Source organism: Genypterus blacodes, unplaced genomic scaffold (assembly GCF_046128005.1).
Source record: "Genypterus blacodes isolate CSIRO-AG114 ecotype Tasmania unplaced genomic scaffold, CSIRO-AGI_Gbla_v1 ptg000039l_1, whole genome shotgun sequence".
Taxonomy (NCBI): domain Eukaryota; kingdom Metazoa; phylum Chordata; class Actinopteri; order Ophidiiformes; family Ophidiidae; genus Genypterus; species Genypterus blacodes.
The window spans coordinates 5,714,887-5,738,809 of NW_027466852.1; the positions used below are offsets into that span (position 1 = coordinate 5,714,887).

At 40.8% G+C, this 23,923-nt stretch overlaps 1 protein-coding gene across 1 annotated transcript in view; it reads left to right on the forward strand.

The window, feature by feature from the left end:
• grin2ab (glutamate receptor, ionotropic, N-methyl D-aspartate 2A, b) overlaps positions 1–23,923 on the forward strand; it is a 78,557-nt gene that overhangs the window by 30,011 nt on the left and 24,623 nt on the right. Inside the window, exon 5 of the mRNA XM_076148007.1 lies at positions 23,726–23,892. Coding sequence (XP_076004122.1) covers positions 23,726–23,892 — 167 coding nt within the window. The remainder of the gene's footprint in view (positions 1–23,725; positions 23,893–23,923) is intronic.

A 23,923-nucleotide genomic window follows, 5' to 3' on the forward strand; every position in this document is an offset into this window, starting at 1 on the left:
GGAAGGATGAATGACTTAGGGGGAAAAAGGCTAGGAGTATTTAGGTATGCTTGTATATGTCTGTTCTGTATCTGCTTGTCAGCAATTTTGGCAAGCATTTATCCGATCACTGTGGCAACAAATTCAAAACCTGTAATTATTTAGTTTTTTTTTTATTTATTTTTTACAAATTATGCATCTGCCAGGGACTTTATGTTGTTGCTGGTGTTAATGCTTATTCTGCTAAATATCAATGTACCAGATGTTTCAGTTAGATTTGAAAGATATCTGACAATCCTTTGCATTCTGGGAAATGATAGAAAGAAGTATTGTGACCTTAATATAATAGACAGGGTCTCCATATAATAAACAGTACAGTAAAACTGGCCAAAAACCTGACTCAGGGTATATTTTATGTCACTATTTCCACAACGGTATAATTCTAATCTTCTAGTGGCGTTTGTCTTTCATCATAGAGTATATCATATAATCTGGGCCTGGCACTGAGGCAATATCCTCTCTCTCTCGCCCCTTTGAACTTAGATGAGGTAAACAGAACTCAAGTGCTGACTCAGTGTGTGCATCTGAACTCCTCGGGGAGAAATTCATCATGTGACACAGTGGAACACATCCTGGACAAATATCAGGAGACAAAGTCGTGACAGCAGCTTTTCCTAACTCATCTATAAAGTAAGAAGAGGAACAACCCGCGGTTATATTCTGATTTTGAGAGTGGTGGAACTCTGAACTAGAGCCAGGGGTGCCAAAACGTATGCATACCACTGCACTCCAAAACACCCCCCGCCATGCACTATAGGAGCTATCTGGCGTAAAGCTCTTCCTTTCCTTGCATGCCAAATGATCAACCGAGCATCTTGTTAGGACCCACTTCACCGCATACATTAAGGGATCTCTGCAAAGAGAGCGGCCCAGCCTCTGATATGCCACATACATAAATGGATAAGATTTCTTAAAGTAGTCATACCGAGCAATATTGGAAAAATGTCCCTGGTCTCAGCTAAGGCACTAACATTATCAAACTCGTTTTTATAACTGTATAAATCCTGTATAAGTCCCCTTCCTTGTCCATCTCTGAGAGATACTGTGAGTGTAGGTTTTGTCAAATGTCATTAATGTTGCTCTATAGTCAATTTAAAACTTTAGAACATCAAACTTATAAATGTTCAAACTAACAAAATTATAGATGATAACTTTGCTCAATGTCATGCAGACCTTCATCAAAGATAATCATGGCTCCGTCCCTCAATTATGAAATTAAATAGGCTGTTGTTTTTGAGAGCCAAAAAAAAATGTCAACCTTTAATTCTATCATTTGATTCAAATTTGACTAAAATACTTATGCTACAGTTCTCTTCTACAGCATTAATAATAGTGAAAATCACTACAATCTATATAAAAAATCTATGACTTATGGAACAGAACCACGCTCTGTATTCAGTTGTTCCCAAACCGAATTCATTCTTCGGAAAACAATTTGATAGAAAATGATAGAAATTACAAAATGGCCTAAGTGCAATCAAGTTTATGAAAACATTGATCGATTTGTCCATATATTTCAAATATACAGATAAAAAGCATGGTTATTACCTGCTGACAATCCCTCCTGACAGATGGGCAGAGATAAAGCTTTGCCAAACTACCATTTCACCAATATAATTGATGGATTATCAATGGTTAAATGTGCATAATGTAGCAGGACCAGTAGCTCTGCTATATCAGAATCAGTCAGTAGAACTGCGACCCTACGATTCAGTGCACTGTATTACGATGGCACCAAACCTCGAGAGTGCTGGCACTGGGAACCAATGGTAACTCCCCAAACATCCTGTACAAAACTAGTAAATGTGTCATGCCTAATTTCCTCGTACTTGCACCAGTGAGTATATTACTTTCCATACTCTCTGTTGTCCTTAAATGCTTTAAACTTTTTCTTTTTAATGTTAATGTTTTAATTGTTTGCTGCATTAAACTTACAATCTGCCCTCTTGACATTTTCCCCACAAGCCTCCGTTAGGGAGTTCTTGATACAGTGAGTCTCCACTGTAAACGTCACCTCCTCTATAGGCCACTGGGACTGTTTCATCCTGTTTCATGCATGCAGTGGATCTGCCCCTTGTAATAAGCCACTTAAACTATACAATTTCGGCACTGATTTAAGCACTCATTTACATTTCTGAATTGATGTTTTCATTTGGCTCACCTAAAGCCACCTGACTGTTGGTTGTTGGAGACTGCTGTTCTGTTCCTTCCAAGTCTCCTTGGCATTGCCTTCAGTGAAGTTAATCCATTCAAACTGGTTGTCTTGAGCATGGAGCATCATCCTGTCCTGGGTCAGCTTCTGTCCAGTTTCATCTCACTATTGTTTAAACAATGCTCCCTTTTGTTCTTATGAAGCCCATAATCAGGACAAGTTAGTAACTGTATTGACAGCAGACTGTAAATGTTGAATGACCCAAATCTGTTGTTTTTTTATTGGTATCCCCTAAATCCCTGTTTGTATTTAATCTAAGATGCTAAATTGAGTTGGATTTGACACCACTTGATGTTAAAATGAAAGTTGAAATAACACAAAACCGTTTTTGTGTGTTGTTGTGTGGAAGCCCAAGCCTTTTTAGCTGGGACAATAGTGACAGTTCAACCCGTATTATCAAAGCATCTATTTCCCACTCACTGACATCAGAAGTTATTGCCGGTTATTTTGCAATCATTTACCTCTGTCTTGCCATGATATCTCCTAATTTGTGTGCCGTGCACGTCCCTGACTGAATGTTTGTTTTCGTTTCACCACGTGCATTTCATTTCATGGGAGGGCTGCAGAAGTGAGCATTATTAACAGATGTGTCAGATTACACCACTAGATTAGATTTCCACTGGGGATTTTAGCAACATGGAAAAAAACGATTATAAAATTAATCGATGCTTTCATTAAGATAAATATCACACAGTATAGGAAGAGAGATGTTGTGAATAAAAATGACAACTGTAGTGGAAAGTCTCCCATCAAAATCTGCTTGTTATTTATCCCACTCCATTAATTAATAAAAATTGCAGTGTAAGCTACTGATGCTGATTTAGCTCTGCAGAGACGCATGGCACAATAGAAGCTACATGAATCGTGAGTCATTTATTAACATGAAACAGCAGTTAACATTACATTCTGTTACAGTTTCAATAGCTGAGTGAATGTAAAATTAAACCCAAGATGATAAAAAAGAAAAAGACATAAAGCAAAGAATGATGATTAAAAAAGGGACAAATGAAAGAGCAAGAAGATCAGAGAGGTAGAGAGTTAGCAGATGAAAGAGGAAAAAAGGGAGAACAGCTGAAGAGAAGAAGAAATTCCCCAATGAAAGGCTGCCACACTGATTCCAAGGAACATCCTATTCTTCTTCTACAGCATGAAATGTGTGGCAGCATGCACCACTTTTTTCACCCCACCCCAGAGTCACAGCAGCATCCACTGATGTCAAGTCATCAGGCCGACTTCTGTGGTATGTGTTTTCTGGATATCCATTGAGTCTTAAACAATCATAGCGCCGAGTACATAGTACATAGTGCTGTATTTTTTCCAGGCTTACAACTGGATCCCAGAATCTTGGCCGCATTTCCCCACTGCCTTGTCTAAATCTTTCTCCTGTTTTGGCCAATTACAAATGTGGTGTGTGTGCTGCTGTGTTATCTTCCAAGACTAACATCCTGGTGTTTGTTATTGAAGCTCTGTATGGGGTTTCTTGGATCTTGGCATTTTTCTCACATCTTTGGTGAAATTAAAATCTCCTATTGGAACTGATTTTCTGTCAGGCTGACTTTTTTTTGAAGTTGCAGCTGCAGTGGCTCTTCTGCTGGTACATACTTGTATGTTGCAATTGATGATCCAATGATATTGTAATACCATTGTAATATCAAGTAAATAAACCTCAAATTCAAGTGCTTGAATACTCAAACAATAGGGGCCCTGGTTGTAACACTTGAAGCTTATTGAATAAGTCTGAGGGTTAGGCAACCTTGTGGGGTACCTCAAGGGTCAATTTTAGGACCCATTTTATTCTCCCTTATATTTTACCTCTGGGATACTTAATACATGACTTAAATATGTTTTCAGCATTGTGCTTACAACACTCAGCTTTATCTGTCTATGAAAATGCTTTTTTCCCCTAGTCTGGTTAATCTGATCTTTATGGCCATACAATACTGGACATGTTCAAACTCTGAACTGAAAATATAATGATGATAATGTTAAACCTGTGATTCAGGTCAGTCTCATGGTGGAACTGTAATACCCCCTTCTACATTTTGGTTTATAAAACTATTTCTGCGGACCATTCATATACATTACACTGTTTATGCCTAAATACATTTTCTGCCATTTTGAATCTTTCCAAAGTCTTTTTTGCATCTCTAAATTGTCAAAAAATGTCTCTGTAGGCTGTCTGGGCCAAACCGATCATGGTCTAGTCAATAAGCTGTTATTGTGTATTCACTGAGACACAGAGTCATAATTGGAGGAGGTTTGCACTCTCTGGGGGCCTTCTAGCTTTTGGCTGAATTTGCCAGCACTAATGCTGCTCAGCAAAGTTAATAGCCTTATTCTGCATAAAACAGAAGTGCAACACTCAACACACAGGCGGTTTCATGTTTCCAAGGTTCTGTTTGTGTTTGTGATGATAATGACAGTGATGTCAAGGGTGATGACAAGATGACGATGTTAGTGATGATGGCAATGATGACGTTTATAATGATGAGAAGTGGAGTCCTTGTTTTTTATCTTTGATTTTTTCATTATATGTGCGCGTCTCTATGCAATATTCAGTGCTAATGAACGCAGGTATGGAAAGATAACAACAACAATCTACATTAATAATTTATACATCTACTGTATAATTAAAGGGGCTCTTCACAGAAAAAAACAAACTATTTGCTGCAGTGTGTGCCTCCGTAGATATATATTCAATTATATGTATATATTATTTGAATATATGCTCTTTACTATTCAAGATTTGTTTTGTCTTTGTGTTGATATGTGCTCAGTCAAAATATTCTAACAGCATAGCCCAAAGAAATAATATTGAAAGTATTGTTTTTATTAATGATTCTAATGGAAATTAATGGCACATGTAAAACTGGCAACTCATTCTATTTTTCCCAAGGAACTTTTACAGGCAGCTCATGAAGCATTACGGGTGTGTTTCAGAAAGAGTGGATGGATAGGATGAAGGGATGGAGGGATGGAGGGATGGATCTAATCCAATTTGGGGCTAAAACAAAATTCCTTATTACCAGTTAAAATTTAAATTGAGTTAAAACTGTGTATAGGCATAGAAACAAATACGTGGTTCGTGTTGATTATTCCAGCAGAAACTCCGCGGGGATGTTTAACTGTTGACCATTACTGTAACTACCTGAAACAAAGATAGGTGGCAGATATAAAGCCCTGTTATACTGGACACTTCTGCAGATCCACTCACTCACTGTAATTGGTGTGTGAACAAAGGGATGCATTCTCCAGAGCAAACACTCTACTGACTTTACCTCCTGACTTTGCAATTATCTAATAAGCCGATTCCTGCAACAGGCCTACATCCTAATCAATCACAGTTAGGGAAGTGCTTGACAAAGTGGCAGGACTTGCAGGACCAGTAGATATTGCTGCTCCTCAGTCGCACATCAATCATTTCTCAACTGTGCATAAAATGTTGAACAAGAATGTGACTTTTGAAGAAGCTTTCGTTTCTGCCATGTTATTGATGAAGTAACACACCACGCACACACTATTGATAGAAGTAGTTACACAGATAATTATGACATTTCCCATAATAGATACAATAAATGCTTACTCTTGCATAGATGTATAGTAAGGCTTCTAACCTCCATCCAGTCTTCAGCAATATGTGCTAAGAACATAGGCACATGCCTCAGGGAATCCTACTATGCGTGTGCTTCACATGTTCTACTGGGTACTGGGAGAGAGATGGAGAGAAGAGAGGAATTGAAGGTCCAATGGGCACAGAAAAATGGGGGGTGGGAGATTTGAGTGAAGCTTGTGTCAGAGGCATACCGTGTTGGTGTCAGTTCCACCTATCTTCCTCCATGTTAAAAAAGTTCCTCTCTTCCTCAAGGCTGAAAAAAACAACGCTTCTCCAGCTTCTCCTAAGAGTCTGACTGGGAGAGAGGAAACCAGATAAGTGAATAATGCAGGCAAAGGTATATGAGCAGATCTGTAATATACTGCTACATACAACATGATCCACTCAGTGCCATGGAGATCCTACTTTATTGTTTCCATCTAACTACACAGCAATGCTTTTTTGTGTATTAGAAAGGCATGTATTGGCATCCACATTATTTTTTTTCCCATAGAATCAATAATTAACATCAGCTACCTCTCAGTCATGGGCTCTCTTCTTCTCTCCTCTTCATTCGATCATAGAATGTGTATTTGCAAAGACACCTCGCCATTTCATGTCAAATTCATTTTACATTGTTCTAATTCTTCCACCCACCATATGTGTGCTGCAGCTGCCCCTTTTTCAAACATGGACTATACACAATATTTCCAATACGACAGTGTGGACCGTCAAGTCCTGATGCGATGAAGAGGCAGAAACGGTGGTTTAAAGATAGATGGACTTGATCGGAGGGAGAGTTATGTTGTGTTTCTGAGGTGATGGCCACTTTGGCAAGTCAAACTCTCATCACCGCTCTGTTCTGCTCCGCTCTACTCTGCGTGGGTTGTTGCTGTATAAATAACACTCTCAGAGCAGATCAGAGAGGGAGAAAGGGAAAGGGAGGGCGAGAGGGAGGCAATAACAGCCAAGGAAGGAACGGTGAGAGAGATGGGCAGGGGTGGGGGATGAATGGGTGAAGAGGTACTAGAGAGAGGGAGAGGGAGAAAAGGAGAAGTGCAGATGATAAGAATGATATTAGATATTGAAGAGGAGGAGAGAGAAGAGGAATGACATGCAGGGAGAGAGGGAGGAGATAGAGAGTGCTTGTGGAATGATTGAACCATATATGGTAAGAGTTAAGTATGAGGTGATCTGAGAGGATGAGGGAGAGAAAGAAACAAGTGTGAGGAATGGATGTGAAGATTGTACAGTATGAACTGTGTGTGTGTGTGTTTATGCGTATGTGGTGTCATGAAACGGCCTGTCTGAGGCGGTACTTGTATAACACCATCAGTGTTAGTCATGGAGAAGATGATTAATAGTGTAAAGATTACAGCAGTTCCTCACTTCCAGGCAGAAACTCAAATAATTTTCCTTACGCACAGAAGCTAATTCTGCTAGATTGCATTTGTGAATCGTAAAGGTATATTTGTTTGTATACGCTCCCTATGAAAGAATTATCTATCATAATGAGTTGAAATTCAATCACTGCTCAATTATACCAGTATTAGTTGCACTATGGAAGTGTTTTATGAGTTTAAATTCTATTACATTACGTCCTAGCCCTCCTCCTCTTACCGTCTTCCTTTTTTATTTAACAATTTCTTTACACTGATCTATTTCATAAATGTATTTATTACTTTTATGTTTAAACTAATTAGAAATGTTTTATGCTGAGTCTTTCATTTCATTATTTTATTTTATTTTTGCTAATTTGTACCTGAATGCCGTCTCCTCTGTCTTTCTAAAAAAAAACAAAAATCCATATTCCTTCCTTGTTATATTATATCTTTTCATGACCGGTCCTTTCTCAATCAACCAAACGACTCTAAAAAGTGCTGTCGGTTGAATTTTATGAACAGAAAATACTCTACAAATAAAGATATCTCCAAATGTTTGCCAAAGAAAGATAGGAACACTATAGAACGAAAGCAATTAAATGATGGCTAGAGGCGTTGCTAGTGTAGATGATGGTGATGCATGGTAGAACACTGCTCTTCAGACCAGTACTAATCAGCTGCTACTCTTACAAGATTTGTTATGGAGTCATCTGAGAGAGACCTACATCGCTATGCCCTATTAATGAGGACCAGTGGTGTCAAAAGACTCTCCTGACACATTCTAAGGGATTACATCATCATCATTGCACTCACATCATAAATCTGTGTCATATGGCAAGATTATTTTGAGATTGATTTAAAATATATGATTCATAAATGGATTAAAGAGGAAATTGGATGGTGAAATTGTTATTTTTACCATTCATTGTTGTAATCCTTTAAAAAAAATCTGTGTTATCGCTTTGGGAAAGTGGAACAAATTATACACTATTTTCCAACCAACTGAAATGTCATCTGATGATAGCAATCCAGCTGTAAGTGACACCACTGTAATCTTGTTAATAGGCTATTGCTGTGGCAGCCAGCAGATTGTCATTATACATGTTCTTAAACCTAAAGGCACTGTAGGGTTTTGGCAACAAGCATCAAGTGTGCTACGTCTCCTTTCTGGTACAGTTTCCTTCTTTTGAGGATTTGGTTTTGCGCCTGTCACGATTCATTTTTTAAAAGCCAGAAACAATCTAGTACATGTAAACAGTGGCAGATTGGCGAGAGGCATGGCTAATGCAGGTGCCAAGTGGAGTGTTGAGTGGTAGCCATGTAATGTAGGCCTATGGCTCCTGTTGCTGTAATGAGAGCGACTCTTTCTCAGGGTCAGCCCACTGCTGCTAATTGCCTTAATTGAGAGACTGACCTACATTTGTGAGAGTCTTCCATGGATCAGCAGAACAGCTGGCAGACCTGCAGAAGAACGTGGAGGGAGGGCCTTCAGGAGCAGAGGAGGGAGTGGAGGAGTGGGAAAAATGGAATGACGTGGAATGACTGACCGAGAAATTAGGAGAGACAGAAGTAGACGGAGTAGTGAAGAAAAGACGCTGCAAGCTTTAGGGAGGTTCTTAGTGAAATGCGGTTTTCAGAGCGTGACGGCTACAAACACATTTCGGTCCATTGCTGTGCACACATGCTTCACTAGAGCCACAAATAATGATTTGTTTTAGACTCAGTTAAGCATCAAATGTACCATCAAGGTGAAATTTAAAAAGTGGATGGAGAGAGGGAAGCAAGGAGTCAGAACAAGGATAGGAGCGAGTTGTGGCATGCTGCTTTTAAAGCAGAGGCCACCCCCCAGGCCAGCACTGAATACACTTCTAACAGTCTTGTGTACTTTCCTTAGGCTGAATTATTCAAAACGCTCCTGATGGAGGGACGATCTGTAGTATGTGTGTCTGTATATCTGTGTGCTCCCTCTGCATGTGCATGTATGTGCGCGCATGAGTTCGTTTGTCTGCAGAGAATCAGAGTTCTACGTGCATGCAAGCGAATACAACTTTCCTTTATTTCTGTGCTAGAGAGCGTGTAGGAGAGGCTGTTGGGAGTCGTTGAATGAGCTTGTGATATGTGGGTGGCTTTTCAGTTCATGTGCATGTGGTGAAGTGTGCACACAAGTCTATCAGGTCTGTTGAAATAAATGTGTGTGTTCTGTATCGCAGCTTAGGTGGTTCACCTAGTTTTCATTCTTTGCGGCAATATACAAAACACAGAGGTAGGGAGTGTGTGTGTGTGTGGGACTGTGTGGGGGTGTGTGGGTACGTGGGTGAGTGGTTGTGTGGTCTGTGTACTTTTTGTTCACTATCCGGCAAGTGCTGCAAATCTATCTTACTATCTATCTATCTATCTATCTATCTATCTATCTATCTATCTATCTATCTATCTATCTAGTGTGTGTCTGTGTGTGTGTGTATGCGTGGTTGTGTGTGGAGTGTGAGTGTTGGGGTTTGATCCTGTGCTAATGATCTCCCTATGGCTCAAACTTCTCTAAAGTGTGTAGATGGAGGGAGGGAGAGATGGAGGGACTGAGAGAACGGGAGAAGGAGAGGGAAATGTGAGAGTGAACACAGAAACAGTGCATCATCATCACCATCATCACCACCACCACCTCCCCTCCTCACTCAACACACACACACACCGGGCCGTTTCTCTCGAGCGCACAAGCAGCGCCTCTACCTTCCATGATCTGCTCTCCTCTTGGGCCGGAGGAGCCACGTTGGCAATGCCTGTAGTGAGAGCTGCACCATCAAACCGGCTGGTGACAGAAGGATGGAAGGAGGGGTGGATGGATAGACAGATGGATACAGAGAGCCAGCATGTGATGTGTGTCATATTCAACGCTCTCACACACTCTCCCCAGAACACTCATGCACATGAGGAAACGTCAGCTCCAGACAGATATTGGAACTGAGGTTTCTCTCTTGTTTCTTTTTATTGAATGTCACACTGAGGGGTTTTCTCACATCTCTCTCTCTCTCTCTCTCTCTCTCTCCCTTTCTCTCTCTCTCTCTCTCTCTCTCTCTCTCTCTCTCTCTCTCTCTCTCTCGCTCTCTCAGCCCATCTTGCTTACGCGGAATGTTATGCACTTTTGTTTCGTATAAGCGATTCCTCCGTTTCCTCCCCCTCTCCCAGTCTCCTTCCCTCGCTCCCAATCTGGAAAGGATCCGTCTCACTAATAGGTGGCCCGGTGAAGTAGCCTTTCTAGCCTTCCTCTCTATGTTTCCTGTCGCTCTGCCTTCTCCTATCTATCTCTCTGTGTGCGATGCTTGTTACAGCACACACACATTCATAGCGACTGTCCGTCTGTCTGTTTGTCTTTTCCAGGCTAGGTACAGGCTAATATGGCGTAGAAGGTAATGGCAGCTCTAGCCTATTATCTCTGCTCTGCTGTCTAATAGCCACTGGCTTTAAGCATCTGCCATTTGCTGCTCTAACTCCCCCAATGGACACTTGGCAACTTAGCACACACACTGATAGTCACACACCCACACATGTACAGCCTACCCCCACAGATGCACAAGCAGAGATAATATACACACCACTGAAAGTAATTTGTGCATGTGCGAGGGTGTCTATGCACATGTGGGTGCATCCAAACTGTGTGTGTGTGTGTGTGTGTGTGTGTGTGTGTGTGCGCGTGTGCGTGTGCGTGTGCGTGTGTTTGTGGTTGACACATCTAACAGGCATTTCCTGACGTTTGGTATGCTTCTTTGCCTTAGGGAGCACTGCCTGGCTTTAATTAGTAAAGGAAATAGATTTACTTATCTGATCTTTGACTCACTGACCACACATACTCACACTCACACTTACACACACACACACACACACCTATCCATTACTGGTGTTGTGGAATGCCAGATCGGGAGCAAACACATTGTGTGTTCACGTATGTGTGTGATGGAGAGAAATGAATCTTCTCCCATCTGTAGACTGACCATTGATTTGCCATGGTAACAGTGGATAGTGACTGTTGTGTGAACAAAAGCGATGAGGACGAGTTGCTGAAATTGGAGAGAGAAGAAGAGAGAAGAGGGGTGTCAGGGGGATAGAGGAGACCAGCAGTGTTAACCTGAGGGAAATGGAGTAACTCCCCATGTGAGAAAAGTCATAACTATATTTATGACTGTATGTATAACCGTGTAACCAAGGACACACAAAACAGGACTTGAAACTGGGAAAACTGGGATTTACAAGTACAAACTATGGGCAATTGTTTGCACCGGTTTTGCAACTTTGAACCAAGCGCACATTTTAAAGACAGGAGGATCTGGCGACACCGATGGACAGACAGGGAATGAAGCCAGACTTCACAAAAATGTTGACTCTGTCTGATGACTGTGAGAAGATTCACTAACACAGAGCCTCTACGACAGAACAAACATCCACACTGACAGTGTCAATGTACGCCTGTTTATATCAGAATGTGTGTAGTTAGTTAGTTAGTTATTTCACTTGGTCTCGAATGTGTCATTCCTGTGCTCAAATCATTTCACTTCAAAGGAGCAAATTTATTTTTTGGATTCCTAATAATAGTATTTACACGGATAATGCTTGTGCGTAAATGTGCTGTGAAATACCAGGTACATTTTCAGCTCATCTGAGAAATCACAACAATCAAATTGTTCAATCAATACTGTTTTTATGGATATCTTCTCAGTCAAATCCTGTAGAGACAGCCGCTTCCCTCATGCGCTCCTCACTCAGTTTCCAAACCCTCAGAGCGCAGATGAGAGGCGCAGAGACGTGTGAGCACACAGAGCTGCTGAAATGCACCATCATCCAGATCCTCCTCATGCACACAAATCCAGGAAGAAGCTGCATCTTTAAAAGAAGCAACAGAACAATAAACGTTTTTATTTGATAATAGCCAGTAGCAGCGGCAGCAACATTGTCTCTCTCACCTCATTTATAATCTGACTCAACATTTTATTTGTTTTTTTGCTGCTACAGCAGACAAAATCTAAATATTCTCATTTCCACCTCAGACAAATATGTTCATTTCCGCTATGGCAAAGTTTTTCTTTTGGTCTTGGGTCCAGATGTTGCCATTTTGATGTATGGCGCAACACTGGATCATATAAAATGCATTGCCTAATTTGCATTTACCATTTACAACTAGTTGTGTGTGTGTGGTGGGCTGTAAGTGAGGTTTTTACATGCGTGCACCTTTGCAGGGCGGTTGTGATTTATAAAGGGGAAACTGCGTACAGGTGTGCACCATTTCCCCGTTTAAGTTTACACAATGGTTTAATTGGCATTGTATGCAATGGTTCATAGATGAGGCCCCAGGAGAGAGACAATTCATTTTTGTGATAATTTAACTAAAAGTATCATTTGTGTGTGTTGGGAAAATGACAGCACGTACACTGACGGTAGTTTATTGTGCAAAAAGCAACCTTAGCGAGCTCATACTTTATAAAATGAATGAATCCCCTCAAGCAACTGGTTTTGTCTCTTTTGCAGAGTTAGTGATCCGTCTTGTCATATCCCCACCTCCTTTACACATTTCCACCCTGCCCTAAACCTGCAACGCCCCTGGAAAGCTGTGTCATTATAGAAAGTTTCTTTGTGATATTTAGTAAACATAATGCCTCGGCTGTCACAGCTCACTTAAGGAACAAAAGGGCTAATGTAATTTTAATAAAAATGGGTTAAAGCGGTGTCTTAGTATTCAGCAGAGCCTGCAGCCACTTGCTAAAAGTAGAAAGACTAACACGCGGCGAATTGCCTAATTAATCTTCTGGCTTCTGGTATTCTTACACCCGCCCGTGCCTGTTGTTTTGCAGTAGAAGCGCACACGTGCCCTGACCCTTACCCCACCTGGCTGTTCTGCTCTCATACCTGCAGCTGTTGGCCTGCTTTGCATGGTCCAGCAATCAGCGCTGAGGTATTCAGCTGGGGTGGGCTGACTCACAGCTTGCTGCCATTTTTACACCGAGCCTAAGGTTTCTAAAGTCCAATGGAGTCACCATCAGTGGGCTGCGAGAAAAAGAGAGCGAGTAAAACGGAGTATGGCAGAAAGAAAGAGAGTGGGATATTTTTTTTAACCCAAAGGCGCTTCAGCTATAAATATCAAACTGGCAATTCTTTGATTTGCCAATGAAGACTGCCAGATGAGGGCGGATGATGCAGTGTCTTGCTCAGTTCTTGAGCTGCTTTAAATTCATTCACTGATGGGGAAGAGAGGAACTGAGGGAGGAGAATGGTTGACTGTGTCATTTATTTTCCATGTAGGGGGCTGAAATAAAGTTAACATCTCTTTCCCTCTAAAGCGTGATAACTCATACACTTATTACTCAAACATAAGCCACACAGATACACACAAATATGGGCACACACACCATTCATTTTCTATCCGTCTGTCTTGTGTGTGTGTTTGTGTATGTGTGTTTGTGTTTGTGTTTGTGTTTGTGACAGTATCAGAGCCTGGACAGACACCTCCGTTTTAATAAAGCAAAGACCCTTCAGCACTCGGGTGAATCCTGCTGTAATCTCTCCTAAACAGGTGTTGTGATTAGGCTGTGCTGTGAGCTGCATTCTGACACTCGGATAGGCAGGACTAACCAAGCACACACAGCCATAGGTTAGCACTCAGGAGACACATTTTACTGGAAGTTCTTGGCAAACACAACACTTTCACAAATTCAGTGCGCTTTGTTGAAGATCTCCTGGAAATTGGTTTCAGTTCCCTCAGCCAAATTTGTGATGTTTTTACCACAGTAATTTCATGACTCTGCACACACAGGTGCTGTACTGTATATGATAGAGTCACCAGTGAAGAGTGTGGCATTTAATTTGTACAGCACCGTTGGATTGGGAATGTCCTCCCTGAATGTTTGCCTTGTGCAGCAACCATTATTGTTGAGTGGTGAAGCCAATGTTGACATTGCTATATGATTCAGTTTCTCTTACTGCTAATAGTAAGACTGACAAAATCTATAGACACTCATTTCCTACTTATAAACACGCAGTAAAAGTTCATATTTTCTCCTCACTTCATTAGGATCCCAATATCTGCTTCTAGTTTGCTTGTTCCTGGCTGCTTTCAGAGTTATGGTCCACTGAGAAGATGTGTTTTCCCAATTAGAGCTCTTGTGTGTCTGGGTTAATTTTGCCCTGAATGACAGCTCCTTAAGCCTGGTGATTGCAGCTTCTTGCTCTATCCAGGCATTACATCATCTTCATCATCATTTTTGGGCTTAAACCAGCTACTTAATGATGTGATGAGCATGAAAACCAACTGCAGGCTTTCAGAAGTCACTTGAAGTACCTTGTGGTGAATATGATAGGGGTTGCCACAAATGGCCAACTACATGTATGTGTCAGTGTGTTTGTTTGCGTGAGAGTGGGTGTGCCTGCTGTCATTTTTTACTGTGCTTTGCTATGTAAAGGAGACACACTTCAGAGTTAGCACATTTTACATGAATGGATACATACAAAATGGATTCAGTTATCTTGCCCTACATGCTGTATATCTTAACAAGTGCAAACAGTTTACATCTGTTTCATTGTGATTTGTCATTCAAAGCATGCATTTTAAAACAATATCTGTACTTCAGTTAAGGCAATAAGGCAATGTTTTGTGCGTATGTACAACAAATACACTTATTCTGAATAGGTGATTGTTTTAAATGATTTTTATTGTTCATTTCAGTTCAATTCAGTTTCAGTCATAATTTTATCAATATATATTATATTATAATCTGCACAAGTAATATCTACATTAATTTCTCTATTTCCTGCTATACTTCCACCTTCTTGTCAACTGATTAAACCTTGAGTCGTGTCAGAATCTGGTTAATTTCAACCGTGTATACACCTTTATATTTCTGCCTGGATTGCAGCGCAGACAATTTCAGTATAGTGTGCATGGAAATATACTTGTCATAGGTAAATTACATGTGTTTTAAATAAAAAAGGCAATAGTTGGCGACCTCTACAGGGTGTTGTAACTATCCCAGTTAGATAGCGAATGAGTTTAAAGTACAGATGGTAATCTGATTGTGAAATAATATAGTATAGATATAGTGGTAGGTGTTTTTAAATAAGTTAAAATGTGAATGGCTAATCTATTGATTTGTCTATGGAAACAACGAATCTGTATCTTACATGTTTGACTATCATTGTTAGGCTGTTTTCTCATATGAGCATAGTTTGTAAATCAGTAGAAACCAGTTATGGTTCTTACTGTGGTGATATGAAACATGGTTAGAGTCAATATGAACGTGTGTGTGTGTCAGTGTTATCTAGCCATATTTACATATTCATAGTTTCTGAAATTTGACTACCGTTCAAGAATATTTATTACATATTAAATTATGAAAATGTTATCATTTATTAATATAGGCTAAAGCATTACCCAGTAAATTGCTCTTATTACACTGAAAAACTGAAAAGCATGAAGTCTCTAGATTCAAAGATTATGTTGACCACGTTCTGAAGAAGGGATGGTTCATCGGGTTCAATCTCAGGCTGGCTCCCTGAGAATCATTTTAAGGCTTTGAGTATTTTGCTTGGTTTTCTGAATGATAATTTGAATATTCTGCTGCCAAAACTTTTATATTCATAAAATGCAGGGCATGGTCACTGCATTTTTAATCTGTCCAGCAATCATCGGCTTAGTATCAATGCTGTTGCCCTACACCCCAGCATGATATATGTATGTATGTTGGTTTACATCACGGACTCCCATCTAGGACAGGCTTGTGATATGCCTCATGAGAGACTTGGATAACCAAGCCCATTTATTTGGGTTAGGTTTAGGGCTAACTGGCGGGAATCGAACCTTCTGCCTAACAGGCAAGCACCTTTACCTGCTAGGCTACCAGGGAGGCCTTACAGTATATACATATATATACAGATATATATATACACATAAATTAACCTAATGTGTTAAGTCATTCAATGTTAAGTTTATGTCAAGGTTAGGATGAGGGTAAGCAAAGCTGACATTAGATACACCTTCTTCTTCTGAGGTAACACTGTGTCACACTATCGTCTGTTAGAGCAAAGTTCTGCCAAATAACCCAACTTCTTGGTTGCCTCCTTTCCGCTCTAGTGCTCCACTAGACACCATGTGCTGTGTCCTGATTGTACACAATGTGGATGCGTCACAGCAATTTATATATGAACAAAGGCTTATGTAAAGCCAAATGCCGAGGTTACACACCATATATACGTATTATTTCTATGTACTAGGTCCATTGTAGATTGAACTATTTCGTTCACAAAAAGGAACTCCTGAACAGTGGGGACAAATCATACATCACAATTAATACCAATAATATTCAGTCCCCCCAGGGTTTCACAATTTGTTTTGTGAGTTTTGCGATCAAAATCATTTATTTTGTTGCGGTGGTACCAACACGTGGACTCAAATGAACAACTCAGTACTCAAGAGCAGGTAGAATCAATAAAGTCTTCACAGACAATCAGCCCATAGTAATACACATAAATCAAAGAGGGGAGCAGCAAAAGTCTGCACTTTAGCTGCTGGCTGAGACAGGGTGGAAAATAAAGAAACAAAGTGAACTTAACTTGATTCATACTCATTGATTGTACAAATATTTATGTTGCCAACTTTTAAATGAAGTGATATGAAGCTAAACAACATCAGGATTTCTTCACTTCTGTTTTACGTTGCAATCAACACATGATGCAGCACAACCACTTTCACGTTACTTAGAGTTTAATGCCGACAGTTGGTGTAGGTGGCTTGAGGTGATTTGTATCGCTGAATGAGCCTCAGGAGCAGCCATGAATACGGCAGTCTGCTCTGTGAGGAATGACTTTCTCCACTTTCACACACCAGTTTGATAATTTTTGCATTTTTGGTGAAAAGTTGTGGCGAAATGGAAAATAATTCTGTAAATATGCAGTAACGTGGGAAATTATGCAATCCTTGCAGAAAAAAACGTGGAATTTTGTTGAATTTGCATTGGATTCTACAATCCACCATTCCACCATTTGACAGGAAAAACATATCGCACACATGTTGCCCATGATGGATTACATTCCTTAAGGCAGCGGTTTGTCTGTGAGTTGTTTTTAATGGATTTCTGAAAATAAATGTCATCTTATTACTTCCCTCAGGTAAACTAAACCTGTGTTAAAACAGCTTCTATTAAGGTCTGCCTGAAGTGAATTGGTGTGTTTAGAGTTTTCACTGTCATTAATGGGAAATAGATATAAGTACAGTTGCATTATTGTACAATGGTTTGTATAAAGGCTCAGGGCATAATATTTTACATAGAAGCAGTATAGAAGTAATGTAAACTCTTAAATCTGAATAGTTAAGGCTGTGTAGGAAGAAAATGAGTAACTTTAAGTGTGAGCAGCAATATTATATTCCAGTCTCATATGTTCCAACACGAGGCTATGACGTCATGCTGTGCTCTTTGTCAGTCCACGTCTGTGCTGTCCATTACATGCTTGTCTGCGTTAACTGTGAGACCTCATGCTTAACTACTCACCGGGCCGTGTCAGCTTTGGGGCTTTGTGCCGTGTTAAATGCTATTCTGTGTTTGCCTGGGGATTGTGAGCCTGTTAAATACTACAGTAGACCTAAGCATTGGGATTTGCCTCTTGTTAAATACTCAAGTAGTCTTTGTTGGCATTGAGAGCCAATGTCAGCTAGCTAGATGTTTCCATTCTGTATGAATCCTAGGAAATATAGAAAGTGTATATGCGGTTAGTGGATGTGGGCTTTGGGACGCGTCTCTGTGCTCTCATACTGAAATGCTTTCAGTGCTTCAGGGACTGCTGCTTAGACATGGAGGGACCCGTCTTTGCATTCAGAAGTGTCAAGAGTGTTTTTCTTCTCTTTGTCTTTGCTATAGAAGTTGTCAGATGTGGAAATGACATGTCCCTCCTCACAGCTTTTAGCAATGTTCAAAGACTGATGTTTAATGGTACATGTTTGATTGTCGCTCTGTATATAACTGATAACACCGGTATATACATATAGAGCAATCTTCTACTCACTCTGAATGGGTTTGGTCCGCCTCTTTACTTTTGATGTCGGTCAATGGGAACAACTTTCTCCAGGTATTTGTAAAGGGGCATTTGTGGGCTAATCCTTTGTTGGTGAATTGATCCAGACTGATGTTTGTTCGCAGAGTGATGTTTGTTTGTTTGTGCTGGGGTTTATAGAACATCTGCTGAGCATTTATAGAGCATTACGCTGCAACATAAAATGTGTCTCAGCTACCAGCGTTGTTCTTTAGTGCAGTAGTAAAGTGTCCTCAAGGAACCTACATGCAAGAACCTAGGATAAATTAAACCTTTTCTCCAAGCGCAATGGTCAGCAGTGTCAAACCAGATAGATGATAAAATCCCCAAATATCCTGCCTGACTGCCTCACTGTGATACAAATAAATATAGTAACCAATTAGTCGCTCACTTTGTTGCTTTAGATGGAGCTAACCTCGGGGACTTCCTGTAGGTGGACAACCCATTATTCCGACTATCCCAAAAACAAATACCCATTGCTCCCATTGCCCATTGCTCCGGAAATACACACTTTGGGTTGACAATGTTCAATGACTGTCGGTTTTAGTTGCAAGCACTTGATGAACTGGAGAAACACACATTTTTGTCATATTGCTGATATATTTCTGGGCTTTCAGTCCAGTGGGACATTTTTGGGACTATTGGGGTGTTGGAATAATCTGCTGTCTGACCTCTGGCACCCAAACCATTATACCCAAAGATACCCTTAAGCTCTGATTTAACATATCACTTACAGACATAGATTGTACTTTCAAGCCTTTATAAGCTCTGTCTGACTGCTGACATATCATTGTGCAATCTTCTTTGGGCTCAGATCATGGTCATGACGTTGTGTTGTTTTATTGTTTGTAATTTAATGTATCAATTAGAACATCATACAACCATGTTCCCCTAATCATAATTATCTGATACCGTCCTCTTTTATCATCAGTGTTTGGAAGACATTACTGAGCTATTTCTTCGTTTGACTGTCAGGCTATTCATTAAACACACCCAAAAATGAAGAACTGTTTCTTGTTCTTGCTGTAAATGTCATTAGTATAAATCAGAGTGATGTTTTCAATACATGCACACACCACATCCTGTACATCATATCTTAAAATGCAGAGCTCCAAAGCAGAAACTGCAGGTGTCATTTACTGATTTGACAGGTCCATATGCTTTAGAAACCACAAGCAGCAGTATATAGCGTGTGTCATAAATATGTGGCAGCTGATTAACGTGTTCATTTTTGATGAGCATTTACCTGTGACAGCCCTTACAACATTGATTCAGTAATGGGACAACAAAGCACTAATTACCATATGGTTGAATGAGCCTCCGTTATCGCAACACTTATTGGGATGCAGAAATTGTTGTGAATCACCCCAATGTAGTTTAATTCTTGAATGGAACTTAGCTTGCAATACAATGTTTTTAACAATGGATGATAGGTGACCGAGCATTCTAATACACAGATATCGTACAAGCTTTCATCCTATATATTATCATAAAACCCTTCAAGTTATATGTATGTATGTATGTATGTATGTATGTATGTATGTATGTATGTATGTATGTATGTATGTATGTATGTATGTATGTATGTATGTATGTATGTATGTATGTATAGATGGATAGATAGATGGATGGATAGATGGATGGATGGATGGATGGATGGATAGATGGACGGACAGACAGACAGACAGACAGATAGATAGATAGATAGACAGACAGACGGATAGATTGTTATTTGGTGATCTATTTTGGTCTTAGCACAGCCTAACTTTGGGCACAGACTCGCCCTACTTACTACCTTTGCATTGGCACAGGCTCTGTTTTTGCATTTGATTTAGTTTGCAAGACAAAACCCTTAAGCTTTACAAGCTTAACCTTGTTGACACTGGAGCTTTTAGCTATGTTCGTCTGTTTTAAGATTTAAGTGGGATGCCACTTAGCCGAATACATCGTCAAGCCAACTTAATGTAGCTGATTCATCCTGACTATCCTACAGCATTAAATTTTAATAGAGCACATCGCTGACCTCACCATGTTTCTCCCCTACTCCAACTATTTCATCTGTCCACATTGCTCGATCGTATTCTGTTGTGCTCCCTGACATCAGGCACTCTTTTCCATCATATTATTGTTCCTTAGATTTTGGTGTTCAGTTCTCACCTCCTCCTTCTTTGATACCCGTACACCTCAGAGCCTACACGTACCTGTGGCCCTAGTCTCATGTTTCTGAGGCCCTTTCCTCATCGTGTCCCTGTGGCTCTGTCTCATGCAATTTATAGAAATGATATAAATGTGTCTGTTCCTCATTACCCTGGATCTCGCACGGTTTGTTTCACACTCATATTTTCTTAATCTGATTTCTGATTGCAGTCAACAAAAACTGAATTTGACATGAAATTGTATGTGTGTGTGTGAATATGTGTGTGTATGTGTGTGTGTGAGAGCAATAAGGAAAGAAAGTGAATGAGTGAGATGCTGACTTGGTTTAAGTGCTGTATTATTTATTGGTTTCCATGCTCATGAGTATAGATTTGAGCAACCTTTGTGCATGTGCACATGCGTATGCACTGTGTGCATGCATATGTATGTAAAAATGCACATGAAGCTCACTGTATTTGTATAATTGATGTCTGATGTCATCAGTAAATCTCTAGGTATATGGGTTATAATGTGGAGATACATTTGTGTGTATTACATTTACATTACATTTCATCATTTGGCAGACAGGTTTATTCAAAGAGACATACATATGAGATTTGACTACAGCACAAGCAAAGATCTAGTCTGGAAAGAACAACGAGGGTAAGTGCTATGAAGCTAAGTAGAGACTCAGGGTAGTGGCACCAACACATTTTCTCTCTTGTCGCGTCCCCCCCTTCTGCAATACCTCTGCACCCCCATAGGGGGTGTGTCCCCCACTTTGGGAGTCACTAGGTTAGGGTTAGGTTTTGTGTATTTACCCTGATGGTGATAGGGTCAGGGTTAGTGAACGTGAGCGAGCATAATCCGTAATGTGAGAATTCAAATAAGTGGGTGCCATATCGGATGATGCTTTGTATGTGAGCATAGAGGAATTGTAATTGATGCAGGCAGCCAGTGGTAGCCAATGGAGGGAAGACTTTGTGGGACTGAGTTGTGTGGGGTGAAGTTGCTGGATTGATGGTTGGATGCAGGAATTGGCTCGGATGTCAAGGAGGATGGTTGAGCTGAAGATTCCGGTCTTTCATCCAGGCTGATATATTAGTGAGGCATGCTGATGTACGTGGTGAGACTGTGAAGTCTCCTGGCCGGAAGGACAGGAGGGGTTGCGTGTCAGGTAAGAGGAGCCATGAAAGTGGCTGATTGCACCAAGTGAGTTTGTGTTTATGGAAAAGAGAAGGGGTCCATTGAACCTTGAGGTACCCCTCTAGACAAGCAGTGTGATTTCGACACTTCCCCCCTACATGACATGAAGTGTAAGTGGATAGGATTGATCCTGAGAGGCTAAGCTCAGAGAGTGTGGAGAGGGGATTTGATCCTTTTGGACTGTGGCAAAAGCAGCCGATAGGTCAAGCAGCATGAGGATTGAGGATTGGCTCGCAGCTTTCGCTGATCGTAGGCTCGTAGGGTATGTATATGTATGTGTTATATTTGTGCATTATTTATACATGAGCTGCTTGGTGGGCTGGTGTGATTTGATGAGAAGATGCAGGTCTATGTCAGCGTCTCCTTTCATCCTTTTATAATTCAGCAACCACCAGCAGCTGTCATCTTCCTCTTTGCTGTCCTTGGCCTTCTAAAAAACACCCATCCTCTCCTCTCCTCTCCTCTCCTCTTCTCTCCTTTCCTCTCTTTCCTGTGTCTGTGTGTGTGTTTAAGGTTTGGTTGAACATTGCATCCATGTTTTCCTTTCAAAGAGGGGGTTTGCTTTGCCGTGTGTTTGTGTTGCGCAGCTTGAAATCCTGTTTATTGCAGCTGTTAATGTTATTCCAATATTCACCTGATGTGTTTTGTGTGTGTGCTTAGGCGCACATGTGTACTTGGGCACCCATGTGCGTATGTAGGTGTGAAGGTGTGGGTGGGTGTTTGTACATGTCAGTACCTGTGCTTGCGTGGTGGGTTTTCAGAGACATAGGGGAGAATGTGCCACAGAGATGGTGAATATTTATTTTTATTTTCCCCAGTCTTCAATAACACACCACACACTCATACATGGGGACAGACGGACAGAGCGACAGTTTTTTCAAAGACAATTTTCACCCTCTCTCTTTCCTACCCTTTTGTAGTAGCCACTGCTGGGTCAGCTGTATATATTTGTGATAGCCAGAGCTGAGAGCTTTGTGTTCATCTAAAGCCATGGTATAAAGTTCACACACACACACAGACACACATGTGAGAGGAGGAGAGAGAGGGAGAGAAGCTTGGGAATGACAGCTGATTTTCCATGTGTGTTTATGATGGCTTTGATGTTTAATGTGTCACTTTCTTTGATGCCCTCTGTGGAAGGCTTGTTAGAGCATGTATGCACATGCATGTGTTCCTGTGTGTGTCTGTGAAAAGAGAGTCTGAGACCCTGTGAAAGGTTTGATGTTTGCGTTGGTGTTTCGTGCTCACTTTTTTTCCACCCATCCACAGCAGGCATCGCTGTGATTCAAAGGAGGGGCGGGGTCTGTCTCCTCCCTCCCTCCCTCCCTCCCTCCCCCCCTCCCTCCCTTCCTCCTCTTCTCTCTGGTTGATGGGTTGTGTTGCTATCTATTTGTTGTGTCCTGAGGGGAAACTCGGCTTACACTTAATGCAAACAAACACAATAATTACAAACTTTTTTCACTTTCACTCATTTTGTACCCTTACTGGCACAGTGACCTCCACTTTTCATACATTTAATTGTGAGTAATGCCGTAAAAAGGAGAGCAATGACTACGTTTACAGAGGGTATCCTTTTTTCTCTTTCAGAATGCTACAGTAACATGACACCATATTATTTCCAGCAAGCGTTGCAAAGAAAAGATATGTCCAACATTTACTGCTCAGTGACTCTCTCTTGCGTGATATTTTCGGCAAAGAGCCAATGCAATTATTCAGAGCAGGTTTCAATGAGCAAGCAGGTGGGGTGTCAGTATCTGGCTCAGTTAACCTTCTAGACAATAGCATAGCTGTTGGCTACTGAGCGTTGAAGTGAGCATCAAACCTGTGAGTTATGATGCATGATCTGTAGCCATTAGGCCACCCTGTTGCCAGCAGCCATTCTCATGCGTCTCAGTCTCGCTGTAAATCGAGCAGATCTCTCCTCCTCCCTTCCCTAACGCTCGGTCCCCATTTTGGTCTGAGTGATTATTATGTTGAAAGTGAGCCTAATTCTGTCAGGTTTTTGAGGTTTTTACCACTCAGTGATTCCAGCTCGCTGCATCAGGGTTGGTTTCTATAATCCTCAGACTGTTTCCGCTGGTGCTCTGTGTGTCGTTGCAGGATGAGAAGTCTACTTTCTTCCAGTTCGGCGCAGCTCTTCAGCAGGAGGCTCTGCTCATGATGGCCATCATGGAGGAGTATGACTGGCATGTTTTTTCTATTGTCACTTCCAAATTCCCCGGGTACCAGGACTTCATCAGCACACTGAAGATAACTGTGGATCACAGGTAATGAATACATACTCATGTATGAGGTGCA